Raw genomic sequence first — 25,518 nt, 5'->3', positions numbered from 1 at the left:
CTCTCTTTTCTCACCTTTTCTCTTACCTTCTCTCTTGTCTATCAATTTCTCTCACAACTTCTCTCTCTTCTATCAATTTCTCTCACAACTTCCCTCTCTTCTCTCACGCCTCTCTCTTCTCTCAACTTCTCTCTTACCTTCTCTCTCTTTAATCTATTTCTTTCACAATGCTTCTCTCTTCTCTCACACCTCTCTCTTCTCTCAACTTCTCTCACACCTCTCTCTTCTCTCACTTTCTCTCACACCTTCTCTCTCTTCTCTCACCTTCTCTCTCAACTTCTCTCACACCTTCTCTTTGTTCTCTCAACTTCTCTCACACCTTCTCTCTCTTCTCTCAACTTCTCTCACACATTCTCTCTTCTCTCAACTTCTCTCAAACCTTCTCTCTCTTGTTTCACCTTCTCTCTCATCTTCTCTCTTGTCTCACCTTCTCTTTCTTCTCTCACTTTCTCTCTCTAATTTGACTCTCATCTTCTCTCTCACCTTCTCTAATCTTCTCTCTTCTTTCACCTTCTCTCTCCAAATTTTTCTCTCACCTTCTCTCATCTTCTCTCTTTCTGTCTTCTCTCACCTTCTCTCTCTAAATTTTTCTCTCACCTTCTCTTTCTAAATTTGACTCTCACCTTCACTCTGTCACCTTCTCTCACCTTCTCTCTCTCTTCCTCACCTTCTCTCTCTCTCTCTTCTCTCACTTTCTCGCTCTAAATTTTTCTCTCACCTTCTCTCTCTCTCTCTTCTCTCACTTTCTCGCTCTAAATTTTTCTCTCACCTTCTCTCTCTAATTTTTCTCTCACCTTCTCTCTCTCCAAAATTTTCTCTCTCTAAATTTATTTCTCACCTTTTCTCTCTTTAAATTTATTCTAACCTTCTCTCTCTCTCTAAAATTTTCTCTTACCTTCTCTTTTTAAATTTGACTCTCACCTTTTCTCATCTTCTCTCACCTTCTATTTTTCTCCTCTCACCTTCTCTTTCTAAATTTGACTCTCACCTTCTTTCACCTTTTCTCGTTTTCTCTCTCTCTCTCACCTGCTCTCTCTAATTTTTTCTCTCTCCTCTCACTCTAATTTTTTCTCTCACCTTCTCTCTCTCTCCTAATTTTCCTCTCACCTTCTCTCACTCTATTTTTTTCTCTCACCCTCTCTCTCTCTCTCTCTCCAAATTTTGATTATTCTCGTTGTGGACATTTTGGTTACTGGGCTGCGGTCATCTGTTTGTCCGTCGTCGTTTCTCGACCACCATTTTCTCTCTCTGACCTTACCTGACCTGACCTGACTCTCTCTGATCTTCTCTCTCTTCTCTCTTCTCTTGTCTCTCTCTCTCTTCTATCAACTTCTCTCTCTTTCTCTCTCTCTCTTCTTTCTGCTTTCTTCTCTCACCTTCTCTCTTGCTCTCAACTTCTCTCTCAATTTCTCTCTATGTCTCTCAACTTCTCTCTCTCTCTTCTATCTTCTCCCACCTTCTCTCTCTTCTCTGACCTTCTCTCTCCCTCTCTTCTCTCTCCCTCTCTTCTCTCTCCCTCTCTTCTCTAACCTTCTCTCACCTTCTCTCACCTTCTCTCACCTTCTCTCACCTTCTCTCAGCTTCTCTCTGTTCGTTCACCTTCTCTCTCTCTCTCACCTTCGCCCAGCTTCTCTCTGTTCTCTCGCCTTCTCCCTCTCTCTCACTTCTCTCAGCTTCTCTCTCTCCTCTCATCTTCTCTCAGCTTCTCTCACCTTCTCTCTCTTCTCTCACACCTTCTCTCTCTTCTCTCACCTTATCTCAGCTTCTGTCTCTTCTCTCACCTTCTCTCTTTTCTCAACTTCTCTCAGATTCTCTCTCTTCTCTCAACTTCTCTCACACCTTCTCTCAGATTCTCTCTCTTCTCTCAACTTCTCTCACACCTTCTCTTAGCTTCTCTCTTCTGTCAACTTCTCTCTCTTCTATCTTCTCTCTTACCTTCTCTCTCTTCTATCAATTTCTCTCACATCTTCTCTCTCTTCTCTCATAGCTTCTCTCTCTTCTCTCACCTTCTCTCAGCTTCTCTCTCTTCTCTCACACCTTCTCTCAGCTTCTCTCTTCTCTCAACTTCTCTCTCTTCTATCAATTTCTCTCACAACTTCTCTCTCTTCCCTCACGCTTCTCTCACAATTCTCTCTTCTCTCAACTTCTCTCTCTTCTATCAATTTCTCTCACAACTTCTCTCTCTTCCCTCACGCTTCTCTCACAATTCTCTCTTCTCTCAACTTCTTTCTTACCTTCTCTCTCTTTTATCAATTTCTTTCACAACTTCTCTCTCTTCTCTCACACCTCTCTCTTCTCTCAACTTCTCTCTTACCTTCTCTCTCTTTTATCAATTTCTCTCACAACTTTTCTCTCTTCTCTCACACCTCTCTCTTCTCTCAACTTCTCTCACACCTCTCTCTTTTATCAATTTCCCTCACACCTTCTCTCTCTCTGCTCTCAACTTCTCTCACACCTTCTCTATCTTCTTTCAACTTTTCTCAACTTTTCTCACACCTCTCTCTGGTCTCACCTTCTCTCTCATCTTATGTCTTGTCTCACCTTCTCTTTCTTCTCTCATCTTCTCTCTCTAAATTTGACTCTCACCTTCTCTCTCTCAATTTTTCTCTCACCTCGTCTCTCTAAATTTTTCTCTCACCGTCTCTCATTTTCTTTCTCTTTCTTCTCTCACCTTGTCTCTCTAAATTTTTCTCTCACCGTCTCTCATTTTCTTTCTCTTTCTTCTCTCACCTTCTCTCTCTAAATTTTTCTCTCACCTTCTCTCATTTTCTCTCTCTCTAAATTTTTCTCACCTTCTCTGTTCTTCTTCTCTCTCTCTCTTCTTTCACCTTCTCTCTCCCTAAAATTTTCTCTTACCTTTTCCCTCTAAATTTGACTCTCACCTCTCTCTCTAAATTTGACTCTCACCTTCTCTCATCTTCTCTCTCTCTTCTCTCACCTTCTCACTCTCTCTAAATTTTTCTCTCACCTTCTCTCTCTCAGTTTTTATCTCACCTTCTCTCTCTAAGTTTTTCTCTCACCTTCTCTCTCTCAGTTTTTCTCTCACCTTCTCTCTCTCAGTTTTTCTCTCACCTTCTCTCTCTCAGTTTTTCTCTCACCTTCTCTCTCTAAATTTTTCTCTCACCTTCTCTCTCTAAATTTTCTCTCACCTTCTCTCATTTTCTTTCTCTCACTTCTCTCACCTTCTCTCTCTAAATTTTTCTCACCTTCTCTCTCTCCCTAAATTTTTCTCTTACCTTTTCTCTCTAAATTTGACTCTCACCTTCTCTCTCTCAATTTTTCTCTCACCTTCTCTCTCTAAATTTGACTCTCACCTTCTCTCATATTCTCTCTCTTCTCTCACCTTCTTACCCTCTCTAAATTTTTCTCTCACCTTCTCTCATTTTCTTTCTCTCTCTTCTCTCACCTTCTCTCATTTTCTTTCTCTCTCTTCTCTCACCTTCTCTCATTTTCTTTCTCTCACTTCGCTCACCTTCTCTCATTTTCTTTCTCTCACTTATCTCACCTTCTCTCTCTCTAAGTTTCTCTCACCTTCTTCTCATCTTCTTCTCTCTCTCTTCTTTCACCTTCTCTCTCTCCCTAAATTTTTCTCTTACCTTTTCTCTCTAAATTTGACTCTCACCTTCTCTCTCTCAATTTTTCTCTCACCTTCTCTCATTTTCTTTCTCTCACTTCTCTCACCTTCTCTCTCTCTAAATTTTTCTCTCACTTTCTCTCTTCTTCTTCTCTCTATCTTCTTTCACCTTCTCTCTCCCTAAATTTTTCTATTACCTTCTCTCTAAATTTGACTCTCACCTTCTCTCATCTTCTCTCTCTTCTCTCACCTTCTCTCATCTTCTCTCTCTTCTCTCACCTTCTCTCATCTTCTCTCTCTTCTCTCACCTTCTCATTCTCTCTAAATTTTTCTCTCACCTTCTCTCTCTAATTTCTCTTATTTTCTTTCTCTCTCTTTTCTCACCTTCTCTCTCCAAATTTCTCTCTCACCTTCTCTCATTTTATTCTCTCACTTCTCTCACCTTCTCTCCCTAATTTTTTCTCTCACCTTCTCTCTTTCCATTTTTTAACTCACCTTCTCTCTCTCCATTTTTTCTCACCTTTTCTCTCTTTAAATTTGTACTAACATTTTCTCTCTCTCCCTCTCTACCTCTTGTTCTTCTCTCCATCCACCTTTGCTTTATCATTTGGGTCATCAGTCATCCCTAATCTCCAACGGATGATGGATGACCAATGAAAAAAATGTCTTTGTCTGGTCATCCATCCACTAGGGTAGACGGTGAAGGATAGTGGGTTGAGACACCATGGATGACGACTCATCATCCTTCCTCCAATCCTAATCAGTAATCGTGTGTGACCTAGAGTGTGGGTGCAGCGCACGTGCTCCCAACCCTACCTTAGTGGTGCTTCTGATGCAAAGGGACTGGAGCGACCTCAGGTGCGCAAATTGTGCATGATGTGCTGAGGCAAGTTTCCATTCGGGCGTGCTCTCTGTGGCGGCTCCATGGTGCACATCTCATTTAAAATCTACAAGGAACATCAGATTTTCAGGCATCCCCAGTGGTGAGAGTGCCCAACATTGTGTTTTACACGCATTAGGGCTGCGCATGTGCACAGCTTGTGCCTACAACAGCATATGCACTGCACTTGGCTGCAGGCATGCAGTGGCCCCTTGCACTCCTTGCGTGCATCATTTCATCCAAAAACACTAGTTCTGATCTTAGGTGACAACTTATGTAGAGTCAATATTGGTCTTGTCTAAAGCACAAGCTAAGTAGGGATGTTGTGTACAACGGGTAGGGAGACCCCGTTCTTAATCCACATTCTATGGATGTTGGGTATTAGGTGAAAGATCTGAAGGGGCATGAGAGTGAATCATATACCCGTAGGTACATGGTGTGCGACGCGATACCAACTATGGGCACCCATGCACTGAGGACGGATACCGCAAGAGTTGTTACTTCAGCTGTGGGTGGGCAGAGCTGACCGAACGGGGTGAGGTGTGGTGCCTTCTCACCAAATCTGACTCAATGAAGAATTGAATGAAAGGGCTCATTTAGACCGCACATTCTGTTCTGCGATATTTGAGAATCACTAGCAATACCTGTCGTAGATCCGTGATAATCCCTTGTAAAAAACCTAAGGGCTATTTCCAATTAGCCAATTAAGAATTCTCAGATGATGTACTAGGAGTGCATCAAAGATACAGTCATCAAAGATGCAGTCATGAGTGCATCATTTGAGTACTTCGAAAAGTAGTAATGTTGACCCTTGAGAGAGAATACTAAGTCATATTGCCAAGAGAATTTAAGGCCGCACACAGCAACTTGCAGCCTGGGTAAGGCTAGGAATCCAAAGCTCAAATGTAAGACTCCCACTTCTTCAAAACTACTTTAGAAGCAGTTCATGAGTATGCATGGGTTCAATTGAACCAAGCTTGTCTGCATGATCATGCAAGCTCTATTGGGTGTTTAACTATATGAATGAATTGAATATCTGATTTAGATAAATTGGATTTAATTTCTGGACACATGGAAGGACCAGAACAATGTGTGTTTTTGTATACGGAAAAACATTTTGAATTTCGTCACTGGTTTTTTTCTATTAAAACTTGTAAGTGATGTAAAAATTTTCCATAGGAGTCACTGTCTCAACAACTATGAACCTCGAACAGACTGGTTCAGTATCTGATTATTGATCTGTATTTGACAATTTGGCAGTGTATCTCAAGCATTAACCATTAGATGTTGATGAATGTGCATACCATTAAGGAAACCTGGAATCCAAGCCAAACTTAATAAATGTTGGTCATATGACACTCATGATGTCATGTATTACTACTCCATATGAGCTGAAAGCTTAGAAAATATTGGGTGGAATGAGCTCAAATCTTAAACTTAATATTATAAATATTTTAAACAACGAGTGGTGAAAATAAATTGTTGAGTATACTCATCTGGAAACAATAACCAAAGCAGGCTCATCCCACCCAACACCATAACAAAATCAAACCTAGAGGAAATTCATTAAAATGACGACACAGCCTACCATGAGTGATCAAGCACCCTGATAGGGTAAAAATAAATTAATTTTCCTTTATAACTGCAATGAGATCTATATGCTCTGATAGGAATTAAAAAAAACTCAGCATATATATGCAAGAGGAATATGAGGATGAGACAATCCATTGCTAAGAAATACTTGATGCATATGGTTGATTCTCCTCCAACCAATGACATATTATTTGGAATGCTTACTTCAACTGAAGATGTTAATCCTATTAAGGTGAGGGCATATCAAGCACGTGAGGATCTAGATAGATGAAAGTGTTGCTTTCAGTCTTATTAATAAAAAAGTGATCCACTTGTTGAGCATCCCGACTCAACCATACGCAAATTAGCATCATGTTGGAATATGGATCATATTGGGAGATAACATAATATTAATTTATCATCTCAAAGCCTTTTTCACAAAAATGAATTCCTTTTAGTACAGGTTAGTTTTGATATTACACTAGGCATATTGCGGCTATGCATTTTGGATTGGCTTCTGTGTCTTGATATGCACATGATGTTCAAGATTATATGTCAGAATATGATTCATAATATTAAGGCCACCCTGAATTTATTAACACCAGGATTTAATCAATTGACAAGGAACAAACTCATCAAGAGTGACTTTTATCTATCTGGTATCAATCATTATGTCTCGGTATCATCCTTGGAAATCTACTCTCGTCCTCTTTATTCTTGCATTGATAGGAAATAATCCCATTGTGTTTGAAAATACTACAACCCTGCTACCACATAGAGATAGAGACCATTGGGTACATTTTTTTCCTGCATTAAAAGCGATCGACATTCATCCTTGAAATATTTCCACAATGATGTTAGAGAATAACTTGCACAAGAGATGGTATATTTGAATACCATATGCCCATCAAGTAACTGTTTCTCTAGCCCTGGTTTACTCATTAAAAAGAAGGATCAGGGTTCCAATTATGTATGTATTATTCCCAATCATTTTTCTATATCAATACTAAAAACGTCACTAGAACATGAAATGCCTATATTTAAAAAATTATATTTATCAAGTGAAGAGGCACCTCACAGATATCCATAAAATAATAGCATTAAACACCATTTTAAGATTAATGTTATGCCCTTTGTATTATCAAACACATCATCAATCATTCAATCACTCATGACTCAATCTTCGGAAAATGACTAGAAAAGCTGCATAAAATGTCTATCTTTTCAAAATTAGATTTAAGATCAAGTTATTATCAAGTAAGGATGCATCCCAATATATCCAGAAAACAGCATTCAAAATACTCCGAGGCCATTTTGAGTTTGATGTGATGCCCTTTAGATGATAAAATTCCCTTGCTACCTTCAATCACTCATGAACTCAAACTTGAGATAATGTCTTTGACTATTTTTCTGGTGTTTTTTATGACACTATGATACCACTGTGATTTTATTATTTTCTCTATAAACACCATCTTCAAGGGAATCTTAAAATATTCCAGTTGAATTTCAAAATATTGAGTATGTGAAACATGGGATATCAATAGGAGTCTCTACTGATCGCTCAAAAATAGAATTTATCATGCAATGGAAATTCCTATTACTGCCTAATAGTTAAGGGGTTCATCAGTCTATCTAGATATTAGAAAAGAGTTAAGTCACAATACACCTGAATTACATAACCTTTGTAAATTTTTTTTAGGGAAATAATGTGGCATGAAAACAAATGTTAAAGGAGCATGGCTAAGCTTGTAGTCATAATTAGTGTGGAGACACTAAGGATAGACGGTGGGTGCTCTTTACGAAAATGGGGTTCACTGAATTCATCTGCATGAATATCTGAAATAGAGGATAACAAAGTATCAATCTAGTAAATTTTGACATGATTGTGTAATAGAACAGAAGAGAAGATAAGAAAATAAAATATTGGAAAGAAGACACAAAAAATTCAACTCAGTGATGTGTAATGGAAGATTTATTGGGGTATAGAAAATAAAGATAAGATTCAAATGTTTCTCTCAAATCACTGGTTCATTCTACTTCTACAGAAAAAACTACAATTGAAGAATTTCAGGTATTGCAGTATTGGTAAGGAAATGAGATGGCAACTCTACCAGCACTTGTAAATTTTTTTTCATATTTTAGATGAAAAAATAAGGAAAAGATTAGGGATTTTGGTAAAAAGGTACTGATCACTTCTGCAATCAAAATTCAGATGTAATAAATGTTTTTTGTGAGACAGATGTTAGGTTAAGGATTATATAATGTTAGATCTAACTAAAATAGAACTATTGATTGCAATTAAATCAAAACAATAGTTCATTTATCTTCTGATGGACACTTATCCTCATTAGTGTAGCATCACCCCATGTGGCAGCTTCTTTCCCAGAGAGAGGGAGAGAGAGAGAGAGAAATATAATTATGTGATGTTAATATCTGATGTTTGATCTTATGTATGAATAGTAGACAATCAAGATTAAACTCTGACTTTTTAAAGTTGGCCTACTATCAAGTGGTCGTCGAGCTGGGTCAGTCCAAGGCCCACATTATTTCTTCTTTTGGTTAACAAAAGTGTTAATCCCATATCAAAAGGGCAAAAATATAAAATCAAATATAAGTACCAAAATCAAAGGCATTTTGAAATAAAAAACAAACCTCTGCTGCAGTCATGGCCATATGCATACATTCAGTGGCTGCTGCTGTTGTTTGAGTGGATGTGGTAGTTGTTGTTGCTGCAGCTTATTCAGCCATTTTTAATTGCTTCTATTCGTAAAATTTATTCCTTGTTATGCGTGTATTTAAAATAACTCAAGGAAATCATTAGTTGCTAGTAAACTTGCCCAAAAATGTCAAGCATCATCACCTCTGAATATGTGATTCATAATATGTAATTTATTAGATTAATAAATAAATTTACAGATTTTATGGATTAAAATAACTATTTATGAGTACTATCAAGCCTGAAATGATTAAATATAATTTAAAGGGTTTTTTAATTATTTGTTTGTTATAATTCATAAATAATATATTTTATCAATTTTGCATCAATATATTTTAACAATTTGTTAGCATTGTATTCATATAGATTTATTTTCTAAGTCAGAATGTATAATTTGTATATTTTTATGAATAATGTTTTATCTTAAATGAACTTATTTAATATTTTCCAAGAGTCACCATTTGATTTGATTGAAAATAGTTTTTGGAAATGATTAGTGCCGCTAATCATTACCACCCCTATGGGGCGAAAGAGCTGCCTGGTGATCCCTAGGTCGCAGCCACCGATGCAAATTATCTTTTCATCGTAAAATTAGAAGAAAAAAGAAACTATTATGCAAATTATCTTTTTGATCAGCTAATGGCAGTTACACAACGAGGAAGACAAAAACCTTGGTTCAACATCTTAATCAAACATGTACGAAACGAATTACCAAGGAAGATATGGCATCCCATTGGACTTATTCCAGCTTTTCATTATCAGAGGCATTTCATTTCATCACAGGATGGTTTAGATTATGAGAAAGATAACCTGATGTATTTCACAAACGTAAATGAAACTTCGATTTTGGAAAAACTTATGCAAGTGAGTCCTCTGAAGCTTGTTGGGTGAGTAGCTCTTCTCTGACCCGCTTGATTTCCATCTCTCTTTCAAGCCTCTCCTTCTGGCAGTTGAGAGGAAAAACAACATAAGCGCATGCTTAATCCGATAAATAAAATCAAGATTTTGGTAACAGATTAAACGCACGCATGAAACACAAGACCAGGCGCGCTCTTTATACAATACATAAATAATGTAATACAATAGGACATAATATTATAGTTTATTAAATAATATAATACAATAAGATAATAATGAGCTCATCGTGATTTGAAATAGAGTTCAAATGGAAAATTTTTCCGCTCCTTTTTACAGTATATAGTTCAATTGGATGATCCTTTTTACAGTATATTATCACAACTAAAAATTATTTTGCCATTAATGTACGTAAAATATTTCAAAAAATTAATATAGGTAAAAGGCAGCTCAACAATAAAGATTCTTTTGATGAAATCTCTAACCCCCTTTCAATGTTAATCACTTCCTAATCGACAAAAAGAATATAAAAAACCATAAATTAAGAAAAAACGGTTTTCTATTGTGGAACCGTTTATTTGATCAGGCAAGAACAAAAGATGCCACTTCTTCTGAATTGACCAGCTAAAAAAAACCTTCTCTAGATTTGAAATATCCATGACAAATGAATCATCTAATGAAGTACCACACGTAGAATGAGCTCCACAATCATATGAAGTTACGGTGTTTGTTCTCCATCAAATATAATAAAGGGGAAACTTAGAACTCAATGTCTCACTTATATATAATCGATGTGCGATTGATACTGATTCAAAAAAGTAGTCTATTCTCAAAATCTGAGTCTTTGAATTTTCCCCACACTGAAAAATAAAATAAAATAACATAAAAGGCCTTTATGTGAGAAATCATAGAGCCAAAGCTTCATTACTCTCACAGAGAAGGAAATGGGGAAGAAATTTGAGGACCCATGAAGATTTCACATTGTCAATATCTAAAAGATCTAAAAGATTTCCTCAGGAGATCTCTCTCCGATAATGTTCCCTGCAGAAGATCCATAAAAAGATGCAGCACTGGCCTTCATAAGTAGATAAGACACCCAAAAATTATCTCCCCCAGTCGGCTCTCCAACAAAGTATGAAGCACAATCCACGATTAAGCGGGAAACGTGCCACTGGCTCACTTGTGGATGCGTAAAGTACGATAATTTACTAAGAACCCATCACTAATGCCCCAAATTCAAGATGTAGATACGACGCACAGAAAATACTAAATTCCGCCAATTGCACGGAAGATGTAGATACAATCGATTCTTCAGTCATGTCCGAAGCACAATCCTCGATTAAGCGAGAATGTGCGACTGACTAACTTGTGGATGCTTAGAGTACGATTTTTTACTAACATCATCACTGACACCCCCAAATTCAAGAGAATAGAAGCCCTAAACACTCGAATAATCATCAAAACCCAAACGATTCAGGAAACGGCGAGAGACTTGGTCAGAAAATAGAGTCGGAATCAGAAATTATACAGTATCGGGACCTCGAATCAACGTAAAACTGGTGGCAGAGGAGATTTGATGCGAAGATCGAGGAGATGGGGAGATGGGGGAAAAGAAGGATACCTTCTCGTCCTGGCGAAGCGCGATCCAGACGTGGACCTTGTCCATGGACTGCCAGAAGATGAACGCTCCCAACGACATTGCAAAGAAGGTCGCCACCCTCACCATCTCGGTTCGTCCTGTTCTTCGCTTCCAACTTCTCCGAATCTACAGAGTTCGACCAGATGAAGGGATTTTTATAGCTGTTGGACGAAAACGGATGACGTTTCGAACGGACGGAACGGGACTGAACGGACTTCCGTTCCGTTATCCGTCCATTGAAAACTTTCGCAAATAAAAAGGTTTTAGTTTGATCAACATGCTCCTCTTTCCTTTCTTTCTTTCTTAGGCGCTTCATTAAAAAAAAAAGGGACCACCCTGACTTTTCAGTTTATTGTTTACAGTTCAGGGCATGCATTTAATCTGAGTGAATTTATTTCTAAGTCCCAAATGTGAAAAGTTTAAGAGTTATTTCCTTAAATGTGCATAGTTTAAAAAAAATGTCCTTTGGTTAAAGATTCATAGAGAATGGTTGTATGTATGTGCATAAATTTTTGATGCCATTCCCAGGATAATGATTAAGCTATTTTTGGGAATAATCATAAAATCTGATTAGGATGAGTCATGTTGTATGTCTGTGCTGAAATTTTTTATGCCATTCCCAGGATAATGATTAAGCTATTTTTGGGAATAATCATAAAAACTTATTAGGATGATTCATATTGTATATCTGTGCAGAAATTTGCGATGTCATCCCCACTCATTAATATCCTTAACACTAAGCTGATCCGACAAAAAAATATCTTAAGGTCGCCCGTGAGGGATCTACGAGGTCGGTCTTGTAGAAAGCATCTGTGTCTAAAACTAAACAAATGATCACATACAAATAAGTACTTGAATCATCTATCTATTGCAGCTTTGTGTCTGAAGAGAAGAGAAGATCTTGCAAGGAGTTGACATTGTTGAGTGAGCTGAGCCACGTGCTGCGCTCGCATTGGAGCTCCGTTTGAGGCTTCTTGGCTTGGGCTTTGAATCAACCGTCTCCATCAGATATTAGGTCAGTAGATATACATCTGTTTGCTTTTTTCCTCCTCTGGATAGCTTGATTTAGTGATTGAGGTTGGAAAAGTGTGAAAAATCTGTGGAGGAGACCATGGGAAAGAAGAAAAATTAGAATTTCATATTTACTATGGAGATCGAGCTCACCAATGGAAACCAGAATTTCTTGTTGAATGATGGCCTGAAGCAGGGTTGTGTCTAGCTTTTCATTAAAACCTTATGTTGCTAACCATGTCTCTCCTCACTCTTGGATCTCCATGAGCTTGCAAGGTGTTATCCAAGAAGAATGCCACGAGAAAAATACATTCACCATGTCATTGAACTGAATCAAAGATCCAAGATCAGATGAATTCAGTTGATTACATAATATGAATGATGAGTATGTGGATATAAAGTATATATCATGTGCAGGTACTTGTTTATGTACCATAAGAAAGGATGAGAAATGAGTATGGATAGCGAGATAGGAAGTGCATGTGCTCTCATCTGATAAATCAGAAAGGATGAATTTCGAGCATGGGGCGATAGATTTTGCACATACCCATGCATGAATAATGGGGATAAATAGTGTGCACAGACCAATGTATGGACTATGAGAGATAGATAATGAGATGAAGAATTCATTTTGAGCCATTCTGCACATAGGGCAATGTTCTGCATATAGGTCAAAGTTAAATTTTGCGATCTTAAGTTGACCATCATATTTCATGTCCATCAATTTTTGAATTCAAATTCCCACATGACCAGTTCCAATAATGGGTTAGTCTTGAGTTATTTTTTATAAAAATTGTTGGTGCTTTTTGTTATTTTTCAGAAAAAATGGCTATTTTTTAGGGATAAGTATTTCCAGAGTAATTTAAGCGTAGTATGGAGTCTAGTGCAGACAATGTGCCACCCTAGTCCAATGACGGTGCGCCGGCGGTGGGAATAGAGAGTGAGATTAGGAATGGCCATCAAGGTTGGAGTCAAAATTTGAGGAAGCCACCTGATCAAAAATCTTCGAGTACTTCACAACAGTGGACGACTTGAAATACATATGTGAACTGTGTCATGGGATCAACCCTGTAGTTAAATGCTATTTACAATGGCCTAAAGATGGGAGCACAAATGTTTTTTGGCGACATTTACAAAAGGTTCATCGAAAGGTACATGATGAACTGAAAGGTATAGCAACTTCGCAACGTTTTGTTGTAGAAGTGTTTTCCAATTTGTCATCAATGAAGCAGTACTTCACCGGGGTCACTCCGGAGGCAAAGAAGTAAGAAATTTTACGGCTTATTGTCAGTATTGTATTGCCATGGTCATTTGCCTATACTAAGCAATTTCAACGAGCATGGTGATTCAGAGCACAGTCCAAGATAAAGATGTATAGACGATGGGCTATTAAGGAGACTGGTAGGACAGTGTACACCCAACAAAAAGCAACTATTGCGAATAGGTTCAATGACATCCACCATGTGGCCCTCACGGTGGACGCTTGGACTACTTCAAATGGCTATTCCATGTTAGGCGTAAATGGCCATTGGGTCGATGCAGAATGGAAGCTTCAAGAGCAGGTGCTTGGCCTACGTCATATCCGAGACAAGCATGATGGGGAGGCGATGAGCAGACTCATCGCTGAGGTCATAGAAGACTTCAAACTTCAATCGAAGGTGTCATAAACATTCCAATAGAAACTTGTCATTACTGATACTTCTTTTAGCATATGTATCTCGATGTAGAGTAACATGCAGGTCTCTACTGTCACACCGACAGCGCTGCGAACAACCGGACAATGATGGACATTCTGGTGATAACATTGCATGCTACGAATCCAACATTTAGTAGTGATCATCATTTTCCATGTGTCTCACATGTCTTGAACCTGATCGTGCAAGCGGGTTTAAAAATCCTTTGCGCGACACAAAAGGAAGTAGAGATGTATATGTTTGATGAAGACATAGATCCAATCGATACATCATATGGACATACCAGGACCTCCCTCGAGGAGGCAGTGGCCCGAGTTCGTGAACTAGTAAAGGCTATCTCTCACTCCTCTCAAAGGAGGATAACAAGCAGATATGCAAGCATCTCGGAAAGCCTAACGAAAATAAGGTGTTGCTAGATTGCCCAACAAGGTGAAACTCAACGTACACTATGCTGCGAGGTGCCATAGATAAGCGAGACATTCTTGATCACATGGCGCGTGTGCTCATTTCGACGGGCACAAAGAATTACATAATTTGCAACATATTATCAGTATTTATCGAGGCAACAAACTTCATAATTAGTTCAAAGGTTGTCACTGCAATGATGGTGCTTGTCGTGATCAAGACTATATCAGATCACCTTAATGATGTCATGGACCGATTCAATAGGGATGGTATTTTTGTCGTGACGGACATCTTACTAAGCTCACAGAGGGACTCCATTCGGGATGCATGCGAGGCCATGAAGTTTAAATTTGACAAATACGAGAGTATCATAAGCCACAATGAATGCATCGCAGCAGCAGCGCTTCTTGATCCGTCAACAAAGATGGCTCTCATTGATCCTCGAACCCTTGAAGACTCCATTGCATACCTGCGATCTTGTCTCCATACTTCACTAAGTATTGATGAGCATCCCAATCGAATTGATGTGCACGAGGCTGGAGGTGGTCAGCAGCTTACTCCTGCAATTGCAAAGATGATAAAAGAGGCCAAAGCTCGCATTAAATCCAAGCCAAAAGCAAGACCCGAGCAAGAGCTGGATGCCTACCTCAATGAGCCTCTTACTGCAGAAGGTGAAAGCCCTCTTAAATGGTGGATGTTCACCGGTGCGCGCAAATATTCACATCTCGCAAAGTTGGCCATGGAGTACCTCTCCGTGCAAGCAACAAGTACACTATCAAAGCGACTCTTTCAGTGGGTGGTCAGGTTGTGACGCCCCAAAGAGCGAGCCTAGATGTAGAGAGTATTGAGCTGTTGTGTGCATTACACTATTGGATGCACCCGACAACCCAACCCGGCGATGAGAGCGATATTTATGCATCTGAAAACATGAACGAGGTAATTAGTTCTTTAATTAATTTTCAAAAAATTTATTTTACATGTAACTCTACTTATGTCCGTTACTGCAGCGTCCTTCCACGAACGAGGCCTGAGTATCGAAAGTCTTCAAGAAGTTATATATGTCCTGCTCAACGGAGATTTCACTCTGTTGCGGTTTGAAAATGATTCCCTCTCTACCTCTCTATCTCTAGAATTGATTGATAAAAAGTGAATCCACCACATCCATTCATCTACTTGCATGCATTTCTGACTGACTTTTCTTATTAAAAGTTGTCCTTCACTATCAGATGTCTTCTCTCTCTCTCTCTGACATTTTCACTGTCTTCTGATGATTGCTTTCATCACAAACAACCCTATCCACGAAGCCAATCTAAGTTTACTTCACATGCTCTCTTAACTCCTATCGGTCGTTTATTCCCCCTCCCCTGCATGCTTTCCCTCTCATGGCGTGTACGTTTTTTTCTTATCTTTCTTTCTACTTCCTGCACCCAAATGGATGACTTACCTATCTCTTCTCTGTAATTGTATGTTCTCTTAGCTCTTATCTTTCTAATTGTTGATCTTGGATGCCCTCCAGAAATCTCTTGAACCTGTCCTTTGAGCTCTCATACAACATCTTGCCCCTCACTCTTGAGCTGTATCGCGACCTGCTAATTCATCCACAATATAAATAAAATCGATTTTTATGCCCCGCACTTTAAATATAAAATTTATTGATGGTGCAGATAATAACGATGATGAAGGTGATGATATTGAAGGATGACAATGATAATGGTGACCATAAATGATCGACCAGATGACGAAGAATATGAAAATGATGATGATAGGCGATGAAGAAAAAAAAATTCTTGGGACAGTTTCATCAGCGTGACTACAAAGAAGAAGATGATGACAATGATGATGCTAGACTATGCAATGAAGAACTTCTCACTCTTTTGCCATTTTTCTATCTTTTCTGTTTCTTGGGTGTCTCCCATCTCTCTCATGGGAACAATGAATATTCAACTGGGTCTATGCCTTTTTAGCCATTGACCAGCTATCTCTCTAGGCTGTTAACTGATGAGTTATTCGATCTTAAAATTCTATCATGCATAGTACAAGAGAAACTCACTAAAGGCTATAACATTTTTTATTTATATTTCCGTAATTGATAAACGGAACAAAGTGTTACGTAATTGCACAAGGAAGAATAAGTGATGGCTAATCACATCACACAGCAATTAAAAAAATGTCTTCATATCAAAATAGGATTATTATAATTAAAAAAAATACATAAAACAAACCTAAAACTGTCCAGTTATGATAGTATTTTTCCTCCAGATATGGTTAAGTGTCATATAAGAGTTATTGTGCACTTATGAAAAGTAAAAAATAAATTTGAATCCACTTTAGTGTTATATCAATAAATTGAGGATCATTATTAGAGCATCTTGGAGATTATAATTATTCTTAGGGATAAAAAGTAAAGATAAAAGGTGATGGAATTAGGTCTAAAATCAATTATAATTTTTTAACCAAAAAAAAAGGTGAAAAAATCTGTGAATGGTTTCCCAACCCTTAGCCAACTCTCTTTAAGTATAGTAAAATCATGATCATGCATGAAAATGTGTATCATTAATGTATATGACTTAAACCAAGTAAGAAGAATTCAAATATGATTTAAATTCTTAGAAGTCCAACCTTCACACATTCCTCTATGTGAAAAAGGTGAACTTTGATGATATTAACGGGCCAAATAAAGGACTATGAAATTAAAAATTATGTGTCCCACTGGTTAAATTTTTGGACTGAACATATTTAAATTTTGTTGTCAATGCATATGTATTTAACTTTAAATTTCTCTCTCTTAATCCTCTCTCAAACTCTTCTCTCTCTCTCTCCAACATCTCAATCTCTATTATAAGTCTCTCTCCCAAATATCAGCTAAATTCCTGGATATCTCTTACATAACACTCCTAAATATCTTTTAGATATCTCTACATTATAAATATCTCCTAAATATCTATATATCATCTCTTATATCTCAGTCCTAAGTCTCTCTCTACCTCATTCTCTCACTTGTATATCCTAAATATTTCTAACATATCTCTTATATATTTGTATCCTTGACTCCCTCGTATATCTCACTAACATCTTCTTAGTCAATATCATGAATGATGTACATAATTTATCTGGAAATTATATGGTAGGGAAAGTAAGGGAAATATTTAAAAAATTGACTAAAAAAGAGCTAATGAGATGATTTGGGGAAATACTGGGAAATCCCCATTAATTTTTAACTTGAAATGAGAAATTATCTCTGGAGCTCTTCAGAACATCATGAAAAAGTTAAAAACAAGACATTCTTGGGAGATTTCATTTGGTAGTGTTGGATTTTATGAAACAAATCATCGCTTAAATCAAGTTGTCTTCCCAAGCATCATAAGAAACTACACTAATAAAAATAAAATTGCTATTAATACTTGAAAATTAATAACAATGCTTTCTACGAGGTATCCAACTTTGAGTATTTATTTTCAGTCAGTTATGGTTTACTATGGACATTAACATTCAGCAACTAGTAATTTGGTTTACCTATTATGTTTGAAGTGTCGGATAGGAAATTGAAAATGTTTCTCAATAAAGTGAATGTTCATTCTTACCTGATGACTCTAAAATATGTCATCAAATAATCAAGTTCTTAAGTTTAAATTCATTACAATTATCTTGTGAATTCATGCTAAGTTCATGCATATGTATTGTTTTATGAAATCACTAACCCCACTTGATTCTTTGAATCAAGTGGAATATATTTAACATTTTATGGCTAGTGAACATTCAGAAACAGGTTAAGAAGATCAAGGAAGAGAGGAGGATCAAGAGAAGTGGGCAAAAATTCGAAGTGGCAAAAATTACGAAAATGCCCCTGGGCATGACTTAAGAGAAAACCTATAAATACTCTCTTGAGAGAGGAGTTTAGGTGTTCAGAATTTTCTCTAAGGAAACTAGGGCTTGGAGAAGAGGATTTCTGCACCCTCCAGGATCTGATGAGCTTTTGGAGTTGGAGAGGAAGAACAGACTGAAGATAGCTTGGATTGAAGAACCACGCCTTGCCGCAAGGACGTGACACCCGACGTGGGGAAATCTCAAGCTTCAGCCCTGTAATCCCTCTCTTCTCAGACAATTTTGGTTGGGTTGGAAGAGTCACAAGATCTTCCAATGTTTTCCAACTGAGGATTGTTTCATTTTAGATTTGATTTCAGTTGAATTTTGTTTCTTTCTTGTTCTAATCATCCTCCCCAAACTTCCCCAAAAAAATCCCTTTGACGCAGCTTGGCCGCCGCAGCAACGCCGCCAAGACGCAGCGCCGCGCCGCGCAGCACGCCGCGCGCGACAGCGCTGCCAGCGCAGCAGCGCCGCAGCGCAGCGCCGCGCGCAGCCACGCCGCGCAGCCACGCCGCGCACGCGCGCCGCGCAGAGCCACGCTGCGCGCAGCCACGCCGCGCGCAGCCACGCCGCGCGCGACAGCGCCGTTGCACGCAGCAGCGCCGCGCGCAGCCACGCCGCGCGCAGCCACGCCGCGACGCAATAACGCGCTGCACGCAGCAGCGCCGCCACGCGCGACGCGCAGCACTGCACGCAAACACCTTGCGCGCAGGTACCTGCGCAAAACACCTGCGCGCAGGTACCCTGCACGAAGGTGTTTGATCCTTTGCCCCAAGGGCAAAGGTACTGTCTACAGAGAACTCCTTCAGACAGCCTCTATTAAGTTAAATCTTTAACTTAATCAGAGCAATAGCAGTTAAATCTTTCGACTAAACTGGGAATTAAAGAGGAATTCTGTGATTTTCCTGAGGATCATTTAACAGAGTTTAATATTTATTTTAAATTGATAAGTAACATATCTATTGAATAAAGAAGGAAATTTCTGCTGTTTTCTCCTGCTCCCTGTGGATCGACCCTCACTCGCCTTACGCCGTGAGGTTTATAAATTTGTTGCATAAGCTCTGAACCTCACACGTCTGAACTGCTAAATAACCAGTGAAAAACCCCTTAAACTTGAGCTTATCATTACCCATTCAATTTATTGGACCATGATTGCATTGGGATATTTTGAGAGAGTTCATGCAATTTTGAAAGTTAATGGATGAAACAAATTTGTATTCAAAGTAGGGTTTGTCATGACAAAAAAGCTATTGCTCTCGCTTTATCTCTCTTTCTATGCCTCTCTCTATTTGTCTTTATCACTTAATCTCTCTCTCTATACATCAATGTATGTCTATATCTAGCTCTTCATATATGCATCTCTAATTCTCTCAATCTGTCTATTTCTCTATCTATCTATAGTGCATGGACACGGACGGGACAGTTATTTCTTCCATGGATGAAAAAATCATCCTGTCCGGGAGTTTGAATGAATGACGGGACGTAGGATCATCAGCCAATCTCAGGACGGGTCGATTATTTTTGTCCATGGATGAATAACCGTCCCCTCTGGGCCTTGGACAGCGGACGGGATGGTTTATTTGTCCTGTGGAAGTACAGTAGGCGCCTGACTGCTCCAGCTGGCCATCGCACATGCTGTCCCACATGTCAAATTCTGAGTGGCCTAATGCTGAGGCACACACTGTTTTGTCCTGCGCGTCAGAGGGAACGAGAATATCTTGGACAGGACCGGTCGTGGACGAAAAAAATGGGACGAGACAAACCCTGGACGGGACAATTTGGATGAACCTCTAAAAATTGGGAAGTAGGACGGGATGATCTTCGTCCGGTCACTTCCATCATCCCCATCCTGGACGATCCTGCACTACATCTCTATCTCTCCCCGTGTCTCCTTTTATTTCCATAGCTTTTGCTCTCTCTCTCTATCAATTTAGAACACCCTCTTTGTCTCCATACTATCTCTCTATCTCTCCCTACATGTCTATCATTAATTGGCATTTATCTCTTTCTACCACTATCTATCTATGCATATCTCTTTCACTAGATGTATCGTGGCACCTCTTTAAATATCCCTCTGAGTCTTTATCTAGCTTTATCTCTATCTCTATGTTCTATATCTTCATATTATGTCTGCCAAGGCATAAAAACATTCACCACTCCTAGGAAATCTAATCCTTCTTGCATAATATTCAACTCCATGCTAATTTGTGAGGTTTCCCTTGATTACTAGTTGTGGATGGTAAAAATAATAGTTGGAGGGTTCTCAATCAGGGCACTTAGAGATAATTTTTTTAATTATGTATATGAAATCTCTATATTATATGGATGACGAGGTGAAGATTATTGTCCATTAAAGAGGATGATGGATGATGATGACCAGGAATTGACTGCAGTTGTTGCATCATCGTCAAATTTCATTCCTCATCATTGATGTCAAACCTTACTCGAGATGGCCACCAGAATTAACTTTCACTATGTCCCTGGCCATAACTATGCTCTATACAACATGATGGGATGAGCAAAATCACATCAAGCATGCGTGAATTATGTCGTCATGTTAGTCTCATCTAGGGAAATCGTCATCCCACATAAATATCCAATATTATTCATCGTTATCTGGATCTAAACTATACAGAATAACGATAATGAAATCAGGCAATTATAGTGAAAACGATAAACTAAGATATAGTTATCAAATATCCAGTATCGCTTGACAAATGCCCGGTTGAAATCCTGTCATTTATCATCAACTCAATCATCATGTAAAAACCAGATCTGGTTTTAGTTCAGCCATCTTGGCCGATTTCACTTCGTCATCTAATTGTCAACTCAGGGAATCCTATGGACTAATCGCTGCATTCTAATTTTGTACAACAAAAAATGGGAGTAAACATGATTGCCACATTATCATATCTAATAAATTTCACAAATATTGCATCCACATGTGATGACAGTCGCATCTTATTTACTATATTCATGAGTATCATACCGTGAGTGATGACCGGTGGGGATCGGCGACAAACGACTGCGATCTGCGCCAGAGATCAGAACAACAAGAGACGGCAAGGAGAGGTAACACGCCGAGAGATCAGCTGCGGCTGGCGGCAACCGGCGTCAGCCATAGCAGCGGATGGGATCGGTGCAGCCCTTACGAGCAGATTGTCCTCTGCCATGGCCACTCCCTTTCTCAAGATACTGCTGATGGTACTCCTCTGCGCGATAGAATCGCCGGGCAGGGAGAATCTCGGTCGCAATTGCATGCCCAATCGCCGCCTGCTGGGCAGCTGCCGACTCCACTGCCCTGCGCCGCTGCTCTTCACTATAGAAGTAGATCCCCGATCTATACTGTGTTCCGACGTCGTTCCCCTGGCGAAGAAGACGGCAACATATCAATTCTGATCATCATAAAAAATTCTTAATGTGGAAGCCTACCAAGTTAAATGGACAGATTCTATCATTTATCTTATGAGCCTTCATACTGGAGACTGAGTCCTTAGAAGACCCATAAGACCTATTTAGTGATTGGACGGAAAAGCTCGTAACCGCCAGGCTTCACCAGGCAGTTATAAACATCAATAATGTATCTAAAGATACGTCAATAATGCGTTGAACAATCACGCGGGATATTCCAGCTACTCCTATCTTCTAATATGAACCTCCCTTAGAGGTTGTATCAGAAGAAGCAATGGCCATGGAGAAGCAGTTTCCTTTGTTCCAAATTGTGGACAATTTTGTCGTCCGAGGAAGTATAGAGATAACCTCCCCAAGAGGTACTCGAGACCCCGAGAAAATAGCTGATCCGACAAGAGATATCAATGCGTTCTCGAGGGTTATTTGGCGCAGCTTTAGCACGGGAACTATGTAGGAACACGACTTGAGTCCACAAGTCTTGCTCTACTTGAAGTAGCTAAGTCCTGAATCCACAGAACTAGTTTCTCCAACCCTTGAGTCCACAAGGGGTTGTACTTGAATCCACAAGCACACAAGCACTCTCTAACAAAGAGAACACTCAGAGGGGAGAAACAAGAGTTTCAACAAGACAGGTTTTTAATAATTCAGTCAGGGATACATGGGGGCCTTATATAGGCCACAAGGAGTGCAGGGTCGTCCATAATGACTGTACCCATGACAAGACAAGTCAAAACATTGAGAAAAACAAATCTGACAAGCTAAAACAGAGGATAAGCAGCTTGTCAGGCCTGAGCAGAGATATCCTGCAGATTCTGGGCCTTCTAGAAGCTGTCAGGAGATATTTTGTATGGCTCAAGAAGATCCTGATGGGACAAAACAGAAGATTTGCAGATCTGACAAGTAGGAGCAGAGATTCTGGCAGAGGATTCAGTCAGAAGATCTTGTCAGGGATAATCTTGTCAGAAGATCTTGTCAGGGAAAATCCTGTCAGAATATCTTGTCAGAGAAAATCCTGTCAGAGGATTTTGAGGGGCTCTAGGTATAATTCTGCAGTTTCTGTCAGTTCTAGAAGAATCTCCTTCATGGGCCACACCTTGCTAATGGGCCTTAGAAAATGGGCTTCTGGGCTGCATCATTATTTCCTCCTTTAATTACAATAGAGTGGGCACGCGCTTAATGGGGTCATGTGCGTGCTCCTTCCAGATGCGTGACCTTCAACCATACCTCTTGGTTAGATTTGTATAATCACTCTCTCCTTGAACAACCAAACTGCCTACAATTGGGAATGCTTCATGACTGCGGCGTCTTCCCATGTTGCTTCGTAATTGGGCTAATTTTTTCATTTAACCAGGACCTGCATAGCACGGCATCTTCCTCTCAATTTCTTGATCTTTAATAAATCTCCATGATGTATCTATCAATTATCTCTGCAGATTGGGGATTGAGGGTCTCACATACTGTATGAATCAGGGACCACAACCTTTAATAAAATCACAATTAGGGGTTTGACAAAGTACAACCTGACCCATAACAGAGTTTGAAACTGACCCATTTTCTACACATATTTGCACACTATGAATTTTGCCTTAACCACAAAAATTATATTACCACTATAATAGGGATATTAAAAAAATAAGGGTTTGGAACAAGTCAACGATCTAGATATAGTCAACAGCATCAATCCTTCTTGAGAAGCACGATAACGATGAAGAATTTTGGAAGATGGATGGCTTACTATGACACGATACCACAGATGGTTGACGCCGTCCGTCAACATCAAAAAGTTATTTTTCCCTAAATTTCAATCAACGTCATCGACCAAAGACGGAATTCTTTTAATCGGCTGAGGATAACCTTTACCTTTATTCTACGATTAATGATGTTTATAGCTCACTCTACGAGATCTAGCATATCTCAATGGAAAAATCAAATTCAATGACGGGGAACCACAGATGGCCAGGCATTTCCCTAAATTTCAATCAACGCCATCGACGGAAGACGGAATTTTTTTGATCGGCAGGGGATAACCTACCTTTAATCTACGATTAATGATGTTTATAGCTCACTCTACAGATTTAACATATCTAAAGGGAAAAATCAAATTCAACGACGGGGAACCACAGATGGTTGACGCCAACCGTCAACATCATTCAATCAACGTCATCGACCAATTGTTCAAAAAAAAACGTCATCGACTGAAGACGGAATTTTCTTAATCGGCAGACGATAATCTACCAAAAATTTACTTCAGATCACTCTATGAGATCTAACATATCTAAAGGGGAAAATCAAATTCAACGAAGGGGTACCACAGATGGTTGACTCCGTCCGTCATGTTTATCGCTCACTTTATGAAATCTAACACATCTACAGGGAAGAATCAAATTCAACAACGGGGAACCACAGATGGTTGACTCCGTCCGTTTTTTGATCGGCAGAGGATAATCTACCTTTAATCTACGATTAAATCTCAATCAACGTTATCAACCGACGACGGAAATTTCTTAATAGGCAGAGGATAACCTACCTTCAATCTACAATTAATCATGTTTATCGATCACTTTATGAGATCTAACACATCTAAAAAGAAAAATCAAACTCAACGACGTTGCACCAAAGATGGTTGACTCCGTCCATCAACATGGCCACCCATTTTCCCTAAATTTCAATCCACGCCATCGACCGAAGACGGAATTTTCTTAATCTAACAAGTCTAAGGGGAAAATCAAATTCAACGACGGGGAACCACAGATGGTTGACTCCGTCCGTCAACATAAGCAGTCATTTTCCCTAAATTTAACACCATCGACCAATGACCGAATTTTCTTAATCTAACAAGTCTAAGGAAAAAACCAAACCCAACGACCGGGGGGAGGAGGCGAATTAGGGCACGGAAATCGGGCGAAATCAATACCTGACGATTGAGCGAGGTGGGATCGTGCCGCGACCAGAAGAGGGCGAGGAGGGAGTCGTAGGAGCAGACCGCGGGGTCGAAGGCGAGGCGGACGACCTCGGCGTGGCCGGTGCGGCCGGTGCAGACGTCGCCATAGGAGGGGTTCTGGAGGTGGCCCTGCGAGTAGCCGACCTCCGTCTTCGCGACGCCCTCCACTCGCTGGAAGGCGAGCTCCACCCCCCAGAAGCAGCCCGCGGCGAACTGCGCTAGCTCCAGCCCTGGCCCTGGCGGAGAGTCGAGGTCCGGCTCCATCGCCGGGCTGCCGATCGCTCCGCCCTCCGCCATTTTCTGATAACTCTGCTCGTTTTGAAAGAGAGGAGAGCTTTATATAGGGACGGGGATGATGGAAAATTTTTGAAAAGTTCGGTTTAGTTTTAAATATTGTGAATATGTCCTCCAGATATTACTTGGGCTAATATTATATAGCCCACGATTATAGTGCAGGGACGCGGACGGGACGGGACGTGGACGGTTCGGGACGAAATTCGCCCCGTCCTGCGTCCCATGTTAGAGTATGGACAAAGGACGGGACGGTTTTTCGTCTGGGGTCAAAAAACCGTCCCGTCCAGTCCTCCCGGAACGAATTTTCGTCCCAAAATTTGTCCCAGACGAAAAAATACATTATATATTAATAATATATTATAAATTGTCCTCGCCGGGCCACATGTCAACATCTCAACCGTCGGATGTGAATCCGACGGTTCCCAGAGGACGAAAACCGTCCCGTCCAGCGGTCCCCCGGACGAATTTTCGTCCCAGAATTCGTCCTTGCCCCCGGAAGGGATGATTTTTTCGTCCGGGGATGAAAAAACCGTCCCGTCCGCGTCCCAGCACTATACCCACGATCACCTATTTTTTGGAGTCTTGTCCCAACTAGGGAACGGCACGTCCGGGATTTGACGGGATGGATGACATGTGGTCACAGACCGGGACGTGACGAGAAG

The 25,518-nt window shown here is 39.8% G+C and overlaps 2 protein-coding genes across 2 annotated transcripts; both read right to left on the bottom strand.

Moving 5' to 3' along the window:
• Positions 1 to 9,450: 9,450 nt before the first annotated feature.
• LOC144706109 (uncharacterized) lies at positions 9,451 to 11,377 on the bottom strand. Its single transcript, XM_078579010.1, has 2 exons — positions 11,219 to 11,377; positions 9,451 to 9,685 (listed from the first exon to the last, which is right to left on the bottom strand). The coding sequence occupies exons 1-2, from the start codon at positions 11,321 to 11,323 to the stop codon at positions 9,599 to 9,601; spliced, it is 192 nt and encodes a 63-aa protein (XP_078435136.1). The 5' UTR covers positions 11,324 to 11,377; the 3' UTR covers positions 9,451 to 9,598.
• A 9,714-nt stretch (positions 11,378 to 21,091) lies between these two features.
• On the bottom strand, positions 21,092 to 24,872 carry LOC144705322 (peptide methionine sulfoxide reductase-like). The gene is made up of 2 exons (XM_078577931.1): positions 24,536 to 24,872; positions 21,092 to 21,576 (listed from the first exon to the last, which is right to left on the bottom strand). The coding sequence occupies exons 1-2, from the start codon at positions 24,857 to 24,859 to the stop codon at positions 21,325 to 21,327; spliced, it is 576 nt and encodes a 191-aa protein (XP_078434057.1). The 5' UTR covers positions 24,860 to 24,872; the 3' UTR covers positions 21,092 to 21,324.
• Between the last annotated feature and the right edge of the window lie 646 nt (positions 24,873 to 25,518).

The sequence above is a fragment of the Wolffia australiana genome, chromosome 7, assembly GCF_029677425.1.
Source record: "Wolffia australiana isolate 7733 chromosome 7, ASM2967742v1".
NCBI lineage: Eukaryota > Viridiplantae > Streptophyta > Magnoliopsida > Alismatales > Araceae > Wolffia > Wolffia australiana.
This window is presented reverse-complemented; position numbering and strand designations above follow the sequence as displayed.

Coding starts and splice junctions, on each gene's coding strand:
- LOC144706109 (XM_078579010.1), bottom strand. CDS start 11,323: ATGGTGAGGGTGGCGACCTTCTTTGCAATGTCGTTGGGAGCGTTCATC. Junction 9,686..11,218: donor CGCTTCGCCAGGACGAGAAG/GTATCCTTCTTT, acceptor CTCAACTGCCAG/AAGGAGAGGCTTGAAAGAGA.
- LOC144705322 (XM_078577931.1), bottom strand. CDS start 24,859: ATGGCGGAGGGCGGAGCGATCGGCAGCCCGGCGATGGAGCCGGACCTC. Junction 21,577..24,535: donor CCACCTCGCTCAATCGTCAG/GTATTGATTTCG, acceptor CTTCTTCGCCAG/GGGAACGACGTCGGAACACA.